A 13,178-nucleotide genomic window follows, 5' to 3' on the forward strand; every position below is an offset into this window, starting at 1 on the left:
AATGAAAGGCAGGGGGTCGACGGAGGTTGTGGGGGGGGGGGGCTTTGAGTTGGTGAGTTCTCATGTCTGAGCTGGGGAAGTAATCGCTGGGCCTTCACTCACATGGCAGCTCACTCGTCAGGGAACGTCGGAGGGAGATGAATAAAAAAAGGACGACGGAGATTTGTTATCTTAAATCAGTCGGGGGCTCCGGGCCGACGTTTATAGAGCTGCATGAAGATTTATTGAGGCGAATTTGCCTACTACTTATCTGCTGTTCCGTTTCCTCATCATATTATTCACGGACCCACATGTACACACGTCGTATTTTTAAGTATTACATCGTCACTCATTTTTAAAGTACCCTGACATGTGTTGCCGAGTCCTTCGTTATCCATGTCGGGAGGAAACCCGAGCTGGGAACACATGTTTTTGTCCACCTCGTTCGGAGGCGAACGCAGCGCAGCATCCGGGGCTGATGGCACGTCCAGGGAGCAAGAAAGTGTACGTCACTACTTTCGATGACAACCCGTCAGGAGCCTCATCTTTTGCTATAAGCTAAAAGGTCTGGGGAGAGCCTGTGACTCCCTTTTCTGGCAGTTGGAGGGATATCAAAACAAAGCTCGACACCTCAAGGTGAAAAAACACGTGAAAAAGCTCACACGGGTGAAAAAGGAGGTGAATCTTGTACGTAGTGGGTCGAACTGTTGAGTGAAACAAAGAAACTTTGGCTGACTCCCTTAAATCTGGGACAAGGACGACGTTACCCCACGAGACTGTTGGTAACAAGGTCCAGAAAAACCAGTCTGCTGCTGGTAATACTATGTCGGAGGAAATAGGGTCAATTCACACTCACTTTAGAAACTCCTGAGAGTCTGTGGCGGTCCGTGTCCAAGTGTTCCGACAACTGCTGGAGTGCCCCGGACAACTCGGGGTGGCATTTGTCTCGTGTTAAACATGCATCATTGAGCTTGATGGCTTTTGGAGGAGGGTGGGGTGGGGAGGGGGACTGCGCTCAATCGTCAACACACTCAAGTCTGCCCGGGCTCGGAGGGCAGCGCCGACCAGCGCCATGTTCCTGCACGTCCCGCCAGCAGCCTTCAGCTTCATTCTGTTATCCCAATTAGGAAGAACGAGCGAGAGAGAGAGAGAGAGATGTGGAGTAACTGCTTCCGCCCCTCGGTTTGGGCGAGTGCCATTACCTCCTCCTGACCTTCCCCAACCACCTCGTCTTCCCCCACCTCCTCCGCCTTGGCTGTAAACCCCCCCATCCCCCCTCCTCTTGCTCCGCACAGCTATCAAAGACTCGGGGAGGAAGGATAGATGAACTGATTCGGGCCGAACGGGGGATTTTTTTTGGAACGTTATCAATGCTCGTTGGAGGCCAAACCTCTCAAGAGCCCCTTTTTACCACCCCCACTGACTGCACTCGTTCACAGAACCGGCGCTTTCAAAGGTCCGGTGACATCTGAGTTAGTAATTTGGCACGAAACTGCAGCAGGACACTGGGGTTTAATTGGGCTCTGCTGCTCTGGTGGCTGCAGGATTCAGGCACTTCGCTTCACTCCTAATGCACCAGATCTTCAGCATCTCTGTCAGGAGGTCAAACTACACCTGGTTTTCTACAACGTCAATATACACCTGGACCAACGACAGCAGACACTCATGCAAGTTGAGAAGGCTGCCATTTCTCCTTCCAAGCACTCAATGCTTCCACAGTCATCTGCATAAGATAGTATAGCAATTTATTTATATTTTTTTAAAGATGTCTTTAATTTAGAAAGATTTTAGTCGTGATTTAGTCTATTTAAGTGATAAAGAGAACAAACCAAATTTAACAAGCTTGACTGAACAGTTATAGAATGAACCACATATCAACCTAATAACAGTCAATGCAGTTCAAGCTTCATGATTAATCAGTCCACTCGTCAATAAACCATCACGGTGACCGTCACCACGAACCCTTAGTACTTACCCATGATTGCACGGAACGGAAAACAAGTCTGCTCTCATTTTGTCATTTACAGAATCAAATGCTGCTGGAAAGTGTTGCTTGAAAAAGAAAGATAGATGTGAATCTCAAACACCGAAAAGTCGTTTTCATTCCGTTCCACCCAATCTCCAAAGGCTCAAATGGATTCAGCAGCACGGAAATGCCATTTTAGTTGGATTTTCTTTAATATAAAATGCAGCAGTTATCAAGAATAATATGAATTCGTACAACAGCATGTCATTTACAGCAAGAAACTAGACATATTTTCCAAATACTGTACAAATCTGACTCAAAACAAATAGAAAGTACAAGGAAGTGATGAACTACAAAAGAAATATATAAAAGAGCTCAGGGAACTTAATTTAAAGCGTTAAAAATAAAGAGGCGGCGGCTGGTGAAGTCCCTTTAGTTGGTGTTTGCAAATTCTACTAAACAAGCGGAGCCCTCAAAGTACCCTTTTACACATAAACCAATTTTAAGTACATTAATATTACAACAGAAGAAAAAAGTCCAATCAATGCACATGAAGTAAGTTTGGAAGAAATAAAAACGGCTGAGAAAACCCGAGTAGTTTGGAGGATTAGATTAGCTTCTCGAAAAGACTGGAAGTTTGTGGAAACAGCTCGCCGAACTCGGTCTGAAGTTAAAAAGATTCACAAAGCGATATATCACGTTGAAACAGGAAGTTAGCGTCATCATGGTTTCCCTCGCCAAGAACCCAAAGATATTTCATAAAAGCGGTTTCTGATTTAATGAGGAAAAAACAGGCATATGAAGCTACTATGAGCTAAAGAAGCGCCGACAGTCAGTCATTTCATTTTTATTATGTTATTATTATTCCCGCGAAGGTGTTTGCTAGCATGTGGCTAAGCAGAGGTCGCTACGTGACGTCCTCGACCAAACCAGAGACTTGCTGCGTCCAAACTTCATCTTCTAACTCAAACTATCTAATCAAACGCTAACAAAAGGTGTTCAGTAGATTTTCGTGCTACGTCAAAAGGACAAGTTGCTGACAAATTACCACAACCGTGGTCCCGTGAGCTTGTAAGAACTATCTTTCTAATAAAAGTAAATTAAACTATCAATATGATGGGTTTGTAAAGACGGTGAAAATAATCCAAACAGCCTTTTTGCGAGAGAATCAGGACAATGCTAACTTTGGACGCGGCTTACATATTTATCCTAATGGCGGTCAAATTTGTCGTTGCACTTTAGTAAAACACACAATCAAGGCACTCGATACTTGCCAACACCGAAGCTTCAGTCCAGCTTGTAAAAGATCGCCAAGTCCATAAAACCACGACTTCAGAAGCGCTAACAGAGCCAGGCTAGCTTGCTTCCCGTCTCCATGCCATGCGAAATGTGTCTCCTCATGGATCTACGTCAATAAATTAAAGGGATTAATTAAAAAAAATCGCACTCTCAGCATTGGCAAGGGAGCCAAACCTAGACGTGGATGTAACAGTGTTAATCACTTTAGAAATGGATGCCAGAGAAATTAAAATTCAACCGCTTCATGGCGAAAAAAAAAAAAAAAAAAAAAAAAGAAATATTCAGAGTGAAAATGAGTAAGAACTGGGAATAGGTAAGTGAAATTAGCAATAAACTCCTAATGCTCATAAAGTCGGGAGCCGCTACTTGGGTTAGAAATCCTGGAAGTGTGCTACGAAACCACTATTAGCAACCTCGCCGCGGCCAATTTTATGGGAATAAAAATATAGACTCCACCCTAATAAAACACCATTGTGAACATTTTCTTCTAGACGGCGGCCAAGTGTGTCCAGTTGAGGGACTTTTAACGGCCAAGCTGTTATGCTGGGCACCTTCACATGAAGGGTGGCTTTTCTAAACGCGCTCCTGAATGGAACATACAACACCTAAATAAAAGGACTGCGTAGACGCTTTGTAGGGGGAGAAGTAGCCCCCGGAGACGAAATCCAAACAGTGGAGTGAAACTCGAGACGTCTCGGTCGACGTCTGAGTTGTTTCTTGTACTGGACATAAAAAGGTCTTCGAAAAGCTACTGGAAGATATTAGAAAATATATTAATTTCTTTTAAATAAAATTACACCTATTACCCTTTGTTGAGAGTGTACCTGACAGTTTTAACAGTCGCGAAAGCATTTTAGAAGCACAGAAAGGTTTTCTTTCCCCCTCCGAGGTCCCTTTACAGATATAAACATGACGGTTGTCCACCAAGAAGAAATGCATCAGGCCCTTTGGTTTCTAATGATCTAATGTAATAAACACACACACACACACACAAAAAAAGGAGTCCTGCTGGTGCTGCGACGGTCCGAGCTCGTTCCACGTCCTGATTTTGGACAAGGGAGCTCTTGACGAGTGGCGACGGTGGCGTGACCCAGACGGAGTCGCGGCTCGACGTCCAAGGCCCGTTATTCTGGACAGAATCCCTCAGCCACAAGACCTGGTCAGATCTGGTCAGACCTGCGGATCCACGTCCGGACCGCAGCCGAGGTCCAAAGTCCAACCATGATCCAGGGCGAGAGCTTACTCTAAGCCCGGCGCGGCTCAGGTATGGCGACACAAGCAGTCTGGCGCTGTCTTGTTTTATTCCCGTTCTCCCCCCAAACACCAGCCGAGGCAGATATATAGATATATATGTACATGTTAAAAAAAAAAAAAACAGATTAAAAACCTGCATATTTCTCTGGAAAACCTTCCCTTTTTTTCGTCTTCTTCCTTTTACAGTTTCAGGAGTGAGTCCAGCTGACTGGAACCCAGTGAGTGTCCGTCTCCACTTTCTTTAGCGCCAACCGCAGCTCGCCGAAGGCCGCCGAGAGCTCATCGTTGACTACAACCTTCTCAAAGAGATGGCCGTACTGAGCCTCCATCGTCTGCGCCGTGCTCACCATCTCCTCGAAGTCCTCGTCCTGCAGAAGAGAAGAGGAAGAGAGAGAGCAGAGAGGGACTGTTATCTACCAAAGACAAAAGATCTCACAGCCTAGAAGGTACAAATAAACCCACAGTGTCCTGCAGGGAGCCCGTTATAACCGCCCAGAGACACCGTACCCACATTTGGACCACGCTGTAAAAAATCCTCCCTGCACAACAACCAGACCTCAAGGAATTTTCATTATTTCCTCCGGTGAATACCCACGGTCGTCCCATTCACGAAGGAAAATAAAATATCCTCGAAATAAGCCGGGGACAAAAAAAGGAAGAAAAAAAAAAAACAACAAAACCCCAACCGTCACTTAGAAAAGACAGACATGAGAAGACATACAATATTGCCAGTCTGGATTTTAGAAGCACAATGAGGAAATGACAGCTCTGCGGACTTTTCTGGGCCGTGTGAAACGGCTGCACAGATCGCAAAGTCTGCTTCGAGAAAAAGAATAAAAATAAAAATCTGGGAACCGATTGGGTTTTATTTAGAAGAGGTTTTGCTTCGGTTTTAGAAGGCAGATGGTCTGAAGGGTATCGCGATGTTGTTTCACATGAGCCAGAACGAGCAGCCGGCGTCCAGGAACCGACTGACCAATGACTTGTGCTCGACCTTTAGTCTCAGTCAATAAGTTAGGACTGGGCAAAAAGATCGATTTAATCGCTTTATTGAATTTGTTGTGAAATTCACAAACACTTTTTTTTCGCATTCTGTTCTACCGTCCCTTGTGGGTTTCCATAGTTGCGGGTGCACTTTTGCTTAAACCTGGTTAAAGCTTGAATCTGTTGAATGACTGAGCCTCGTTTGCTTCTTAGATTTATTTTTGACAGTCACCGTAATAACAATCCAACTTGGTCGTCCGTCCACTAGAACGTCAATGTTCTCCCGTCGTTAATGTCTATAGCTTCATTCCAAAAACAAACAGCAGCGCCAACCCGTGGCCCAGCATTCCAACTACATTTCTGTATCAATGGATCATTGTTTCAAAGCGTTGCCATGTCAACACCAAACTTTCCTGAATCTAAAATGTAAAAACAATTTCTCTTGAATTGTCATGTAAACTGAGGCCACTTTTCAAGATCTTGGCCACGGACCTGAACCGAACCACTATCGCTGCTACGCATCTGTATTTTCTGAAAACCGCTTCACGTCAACTCGGATATATAATTTTTACTCATTAATGTGCCAGCACAGTGTCAATAAACAGACCGTCCTCACTATTTACAACCAAATTGGTTCAAGAGTTTAAGAATACGAAAGCGTCTTCACTGAACAACGATCCCATTTATATACAATTATTTGCTAACCCCCCCCCCCACACACACACACACACATTCGAAAAAGGTGTGTTTAATCAGCACGCTCGATTAGAGCTGCAGAAAAGTTCTGCTCACCAACGGCGGGGGTCATCGAGTTGATGGAGACGCGTCCAAGTTTAAATGCAAATCGGTCGCCCAGTGTAAAGAATGAAAACCACGTGTTAAATGTGCGCAGGAGCAAAATAACATATTTTTACCGGGCCGCGGTAAATATTGCCGACCCGGGGCTCCTTCATTCAAAGATAGAGTTTCTAGAAAGAGCCCAGGTGTGTCTCTGCGGCGGGCCCTTCTGGTTTCAGCCGTGTGCGCCGAGTCTGCACGGAACGAGACGCGTTTTCTGGAAACACTCAAACTTTAGATTTCTGGACAGATACGGTCTTAAACCCTCTTTGCCAAACAGACAATTATAAATATACATTCATGCTGAGAAAGTCACACACACACACACACACACACACACACACACACACACACACACACACACACACACACACACACACACACACACACACACACACACACACACACACACACACACACACACACACACACACACACACACACACACACACACACACACACACACACACACACACACACACACACACACACACACAAAAACCTGCAGGCTGGAGCGGAGCGTGTGTGCACATAAACACGGCCTCGTAAAGGCCGGGGTTTAAAAAAAACAAAAAAAAAAAACGCTCCATCCAGCCAGGAGTTACTTCAGAATGCTTCTGGTGGTTTTCCGCTTCATCGCGGATTAGCTGCACGGCTAAATATAAACCCTCGCTCACAGTGATCGAAGAAAAAGCGGATATGTAACGTATAAAACGCCAACCGACGCCGCCTGCCACATATTGAGCTCGACTGTTGTTGGTTGGAAGAGATTTGAAGGATCATGAGGCGTTTGAGGCAACAACATCCGTCATCTGGACCAGAAACAACGCTTCAAGTGAAAATGCATTTTTTTATTTGGACATTTTTTTGTTTGTTTGTTTCATGATGGGCCACTAGTAGGTGCTGTTGTTTGTTTTGTCGGGAAACGTGGACTTTATACTACTTGTGTTTGTGTATTAGACATTTGTGGGATGAGCAGCAGATCTGAAGTCCCAGGAGAACGTTTCTGCGTGTATTTTCAGAGCATTTTCACCTGATTCCACGGATGTTTTTGAAAAATTCCACCTGGGTAGTCATTTCATAAAAGTAGTGTTATCAGTTGTGATGTGAACGAGCGCCTGAAACGCAACGGAAGTTTTCTGTTCTCACGTGAAAACAGGGCCCCTCCACCGAACCACCTAAAATTACCCTGGAAGACCCGTGTACTTTTTTTGTTTTTTGCGTACGACGTTTCCACATTCACCTCTAAGTCCGTCTCCACTGCGGTCGTTCCAGGTAACAGGACATTACTCCCAGGAGCAATCAGCTTCAGGGGCAAAAAGAAGATGGAAACGCAATCAGGATCCCAAACGAGGGCGTAATGAGTCGACATGTCAGGGTGATGAGTGCAAAGGAGTGTGAACGGAAAGCTGGGCGAGCGGGACGGACTGGATGTTTGGTGTCGAAGCTCGACGGCCCTCCTCGGAGGGCCGTTTGAGCCGAGGCCACTTCTGGAGGGTCGAGCTGGAGCAGAAAAGCACCCGGGACTCATTTGTCCCATTAGCTTGCTTCATTTCCACATGAAGTGAGGTAGCGTCTTGTGCCTGTTTTAGCACTTTATTTCTGGCTGTTTTCGTAGCATCGCATGAGGACACCGACTCTCCGTCCGGCTTTTAGAGGTGGATTTAGGGTCTCCCCACCACGCGGCATGAACTTAGAAACTGGACGTCTTTGACCTCTGCGACGTGTCCAGCTAAAGCACACGGTCGTACATTTAGTTCAATGTGGTGATTAATGCGTCGGGCGCGCGCTAACTTCAACCCTCTTTCTTTTGTGGAGACGTGGAAAAACTATGACGTCAAACAAAGAAGTTTCCAAACCCCTGCGGGAAACCCCCGACGCTTCAATCACTAGCTAACGCTAACTAGCAGATTTCCAGTCGGCCCCGTTTGGCGGTGAAGCGTCGTCTTCATGTCGTCACGTCAGCAGGCTTATCAAAGCCGCTGATTCGTGAATCTCACCTGTCAACACCAGAGGAGTTTCCAAGTGTGGAATCGACAAACTAAAGTGTCTTTGGACGTTTAAGGAAATACCAACCCCCGGGACATTAATTTTCTTTTCAGCACTCGAAAGACCTTCAGCCTTCTGATGTGATCTTTCAAACGGGAGAAATAACTTTTTTTTTTATATGACATTTTTTTTCCATGTTCGTCAATATCGATTTGCAGTATTTTTTTTTGTAGGAAATTGGAAGATGTGGCTTAAAATAGTAGGAAATTATGACAAATGGATGGCCTAGAGAGTAGAAGAGAAGACTTGGGATTGGAGGTTTGCAGGTTTGATCTCCCACAACTTACAGTTCACCGCTGTGGGTCCCTGAGCCATGACCTTTGACCTCCAGCAGAGCCTTAATATAGCTGCCCGCCACATCCTAGAAATATGGAAAATGGGCTGAATGAAGTATGATTAGTCCAGTTTTTTTTGTTTTTTTTTAATTAAATGAAACATGGCCTCCAATAATTCAAACAAATTGAGAGTGACTGAAGTTCTCAAACAAGACATATTGTGGCTGGAAAATTATGCAAAACCTCCCATTTTCAATTTTTTTTTCGCTCAGTCTGTTACTGTAACTTTCTGTCAGCTAATCAGAGTGCTTGAACCGTCCTGTGAGCTCATTTTCCTTGCGATTATTGTTTTCTTATTTGCTCTAGTTGTCCCTTAGTATTCGGGGATTCTCCTCTGTGGTTTTCGTACCGTAAAGTCCGGCTCTGAAGAGTAATCCTCCTCCTGTGGTCTATAAATCTGTTCAGCAGTTTAGTGGCACGAAGCAGCACGCGTCGGCCTCAGGTGTCATCTTTTAAAAGCACCACACACCACGTCCTCGCTGGGACTGCGGCTTTATTGGCCTGTTAAAAAAAACACACCTGTCCTCTCCATCCCAGGACAAACCACTCTGAACTTTACACACCAGCCTCCAGGCCTCGAGGGATTTTCCGGAGATGGCGCCATTTTCTACACCGACCACAACATCACGGAGGTGAAGCGTCGCGCAGACAAAATGCAGTATTGAACAAAACGTCAAGGCGATCGTAAAACAACTTCTGGAAAGCATGCTTTCAAAAATCGAGAACGATCCATATTTGATGAACATTTGGTTTTCAAACAGCAGTTTTCTACACAGTACACATCTATAACGTCACCCTTTGTTCTTCGTGGCTGAAGACAGTTGAGTTGGAGTTCAAACACTTCTACACCACGGCCTATTTACTACGACCGCGGTGCGTATGAAACAGCATTTCAGAAAAGTTCCGTCGTCAACCGTTTACACGGCGATGGAGCTTTTGAAAAGTTGTTTTTCAATGGAGAGGATGTGGGAGCGTTGTCAAAAAGTTGCACCTTGGACGCAGTATTCAAAAGGCTCCATTTTCAGTGACCCCGAGCACCGAGCACCCAGAGTGCAATGAAAGTTTTCCATTTTCACTCGACAACACCGTCGTGTAACGTGGGCCTCAAAATGTTTGTGTAATTGACATTTTAGTTTGTTCAGACTTTTGTGGGATGAGCAGCGGATCTGAGTGTTTGGGCTTTGCCCAAAAAGTACCATTTATCTTTTGCTGTGGGTTTGTAGTCGCCCTACATGCTGATAAGATCAGGGCAAAAACTCAAATAGCTATTCCTCCAAATACATATTTCCTTGCTTTGTGTGCTCTATATATCCTATAGTTGATATAGAAATAAAATGTCTCACAAAGTAGCTGTGAATGCTTCGTCATGCGATGCCCGTTGATATTTTGTGACCTATTACTTCACTGTGAACATCCTCCACATAATAAATCCCTCCATTATGACAATTAAAGAATAATCTCATCATGTCACTGCTTTTTCTTCATCACGCCTCTAGTTATGGCTTTTTGAAGAAGAAGAAGAAGAAAAAAAAAAAAGAAACTGAAACGTCTCCAAGTCAAATGTTGTGGCTGCAGAGTCTGCGCTGCTGAAAACAATGAGCCGTCTGTTTCTGGGCCTTTATCATTAAAGCAGACCGGCGCTCCTCTGAGAGGGATACAGCGCCCGGTGGACGGCGCACGTCTGAGACGACTCACTCGGCAACGGCTTCTCTTTCACCGCAAACGCATCCTTTCAGCCCGCGAGAACACTTCCTCAGCCGCCGCTCTGTTACCTGGCTGGAATACGCCTCCCCTGTCACACACTCACTCCGAGCCCCGTTTGCGAGACTTGGGAGAATCGCGGAGGCTAATAAAGGGACGGGGAGTAATAACGGCCGATGGTTTGTTAGCCGTCAGCTTGTTTCTGACAACTGAGGCTCATTGTTCTGGCGGGCCGGCTGGGAACCGCGGAGCAGACATGAGGCGGGATTATATTTACCTGAGCGAATAACGCGAGCTGACGCTGGGTCGAGATTTCTTTTTAAAAAAAAAAAAAAGGCTTTGGAGTTAAATATGTGCAGGATGTGAGATGGAGCTGACCTTCCAGTGGAACCCGGCTGCAGGCTGAACCTGAAATGAAATCTTCTTCAGCAGAAGGTCTGAGCTTCCTGAACAGTGGAGGCTCTGTTTCCTCAGCCTGCCCCCAAGTCTCCGAGGGGATTTACCTGCCTGGTGACGGACATCTTGATGCACATTTTATACGTTTCAGTGAGTCAGAGACTTTAAATTGCTTGAAGGTGTGAATGTGGTTGTCTGTCACTTTCTGGCCTTCATTCACCCACTCATAGGAGGGGAGATTCCCTTAACGTCCCTTAGAACCCAACGTTTGCCATTCCAGAAAGAGCTTCACTACTGTTCACCGGGTCATTCCGTCCATCATAAATGTCGGCGGAACAAATTAAAAAGTATTTGTTTAAAAAAAAACAACGAATTCTCGGAAAAGAAAAAAGCTAAATTCTTAGGAACAAATTTTCTTTTCCTCTCCAATAGAACCGAGGCCAAGTCTTCCACTCGTAGGCAAAGAACATGATCATGGAGTACGCTGCGCAGCGCAAAAAAGAGGTGAAGACGCAACTTTTTGAATACGTTGGAACTTTTCAACAACGCTCTGACGTGGTCTCCGTGGGAACCGGGGCGAAAACACGAAGGTCGTCTCTCCATACGAATGTCCGTGTTCTCCCATTGTTAATGTTTATAGCGTGTGTTGTATACTCCACAAACAACCAACTGTGCCAACTTGTGGCCTGGCATGCTCACTACATCGTTTTCAGCACTTCTGCCGTTTCCGTGGAAACGGACATCGTTTTCAAAACGTTGCCGTGTAAACATGAAACTTTTCTGAAACGAAAACCCCAAAATGACACGTCTTCACTTGAAATGTCACGTGAACTGAACCAAAGTCTATATTAAGACATAGAGGAAGTCAGAAGACAACGCTGGTAATAGATTTTTTTTTAAGTCCTTCAAACAACCTGATTCTGGTGACAAACTATGAGTGTTGTTTTATAATGGATCTTTAAGAAGTAGTCTGTCCTTCGAATGCCAAATCCATTAGTTTATGCTTCTAATATTACTGCTGAAGAGTAAAATCCTTAGGTTTTACGTGTTAATACTGTTTATCTATGGTATTTCTAATGCTGAGTTGAGTTTTGATAATGTACGTCTACATTGAAAATTCTCTGGACAGTCTATCAGGTCCTGCGTCTCAGGCAGTCGGCGAGTGATCTGAGTTGGACTGGGGAGCAGCTTATCGAAGGTTAGAGTCCATGGCTATGACATTCTTCAGATTGTGTAATATCATGTATGTTGTGCTCCGTCTGCCGATATGCAAAACCCGTCGACACAGCGAGGAAGACTACTGCCCTTCGTGCAGTAGCTGTGTGGTCACTGCAACCCAAGAAGTCTGGGGATGAGCATTCGCAACAACACAATCCCCGCACACGGTGCCGCCAACTTTCCCTTTCTTTTCCTTTGTCTGAATTCCAATCCGAGTCAATGTGGTCGCTGCAGTTTAATGATCTGCAAAGCAGTTTTTTGTTATAAATAGAGCAGAAGCGTATTTTTAGAGCAGCGCGGGATGGCTGGAGGACGCCACTGAAACATGACGCAGAGCATCGGGTGGAAAAACGACACGCAGGGCGGCGACTATGAGTCAGAACTCGGCATTCCTCAGGGTTAAGCCGGGTCCTGTTGTGTTGCCATGGGCCTCAGATACATTTATTAAAATAAGTAACACTGAGTGGATCTGACTCCAACTTGCTGTTGGCTCTGAACAAGTGATGCAGCTGGTAGTTTGTCATGCGGCGGGCCGACGATCGCGAGGTTTCGGGTTCCTTTTGGTTTGACTCAAAGTCACCAAAATGGGCGAGCGACTTCCTCACGTCGGGAGCGCCAGCGAGGTGCCAGTCAAAACACGGAGCAACGCAGCGACCTGGATCACGACATGCCAGTCTTTTATGACTCAAAGCCTTCTATGGAACATTAAAGAAGTTATTCATCTCATGCTTGTTAGTTTTATGAAGCAATGAAGTTGAAAAAAAAAACCTCTCATGGAACAGGAAGTCAGCCGTGGCACTGGCAGATCCATTAACTCGTTTGTCAACCGAACAAAATTTTTTAATTACGACTTGTCGACAAATCTCAATGTTTTTAGTCAATTATTGAAACGCTGTTGCAAAGATGAATTGTGTGTTTTAAGAACCGTTTGCGGACTTTAATAAAAATGTTTAGGTGGACATGATTTTACATTGGTCCCTTGGAGTGATTAAATGCCAGTTTATTTTAATACAACAGCCTAAATGCTACCTCATTTTTAACTTTTTGCAAAACTACACTGATTTAGCGAGACGACATCTCTTTTATTCCACACGGCTCTGTTCTAAAGTGACAAACTACCAAAGCACAGCCGTGAGGGAGCAGACGTTTCACCATTTATC

At 45.1% G+C, this 13,178-nt stretch overlaps 1 protein-coding gene across 3 annotated transcripts in view; it reads right to left on the bottom strand.

Moving 5' to 3' along the window:
• Positions 1-4,527: 4,527 nt before the first annotated feature.
• The window catches only part of mpp7a (MAGUK p55 scaffold protein 7a), a 164,127-nt gene continuing 155,476 nt past the window's right edge, over positions 4,528-13,178 (bottom strand). For 2 of the 3 annotated variants that reach the window (XM_080489714.1, XM_080489715.1), the window contains exon 17: positions 4,528-4,866. In XM_080489714.1, coding sequence (XP_080345840.1) covers positions 4,687-4,866 — 180 coding nt within the window. In that variant the 3' untranslated portion in view covers positions 4,528-4,686. The remainder of the gene's footprint in view (positions 4,867-13,178) is intronic. The other variant, XM_080489713.1, reaches the window with a different exon arrangement.

Source organism: Lipophrys pholis (genome assembly GCF_963383615.2).
Source record: "Lipophrys pholis genome assembly, chromosome: 20".
Classification (NCBI taxonomy): domain Eukaryota; kingdom Metazoa; phylum Chordata; class Actinopteri; order Blenniiformes; family Blenniidae; genus Lipophrys; species Lipophrys pholis.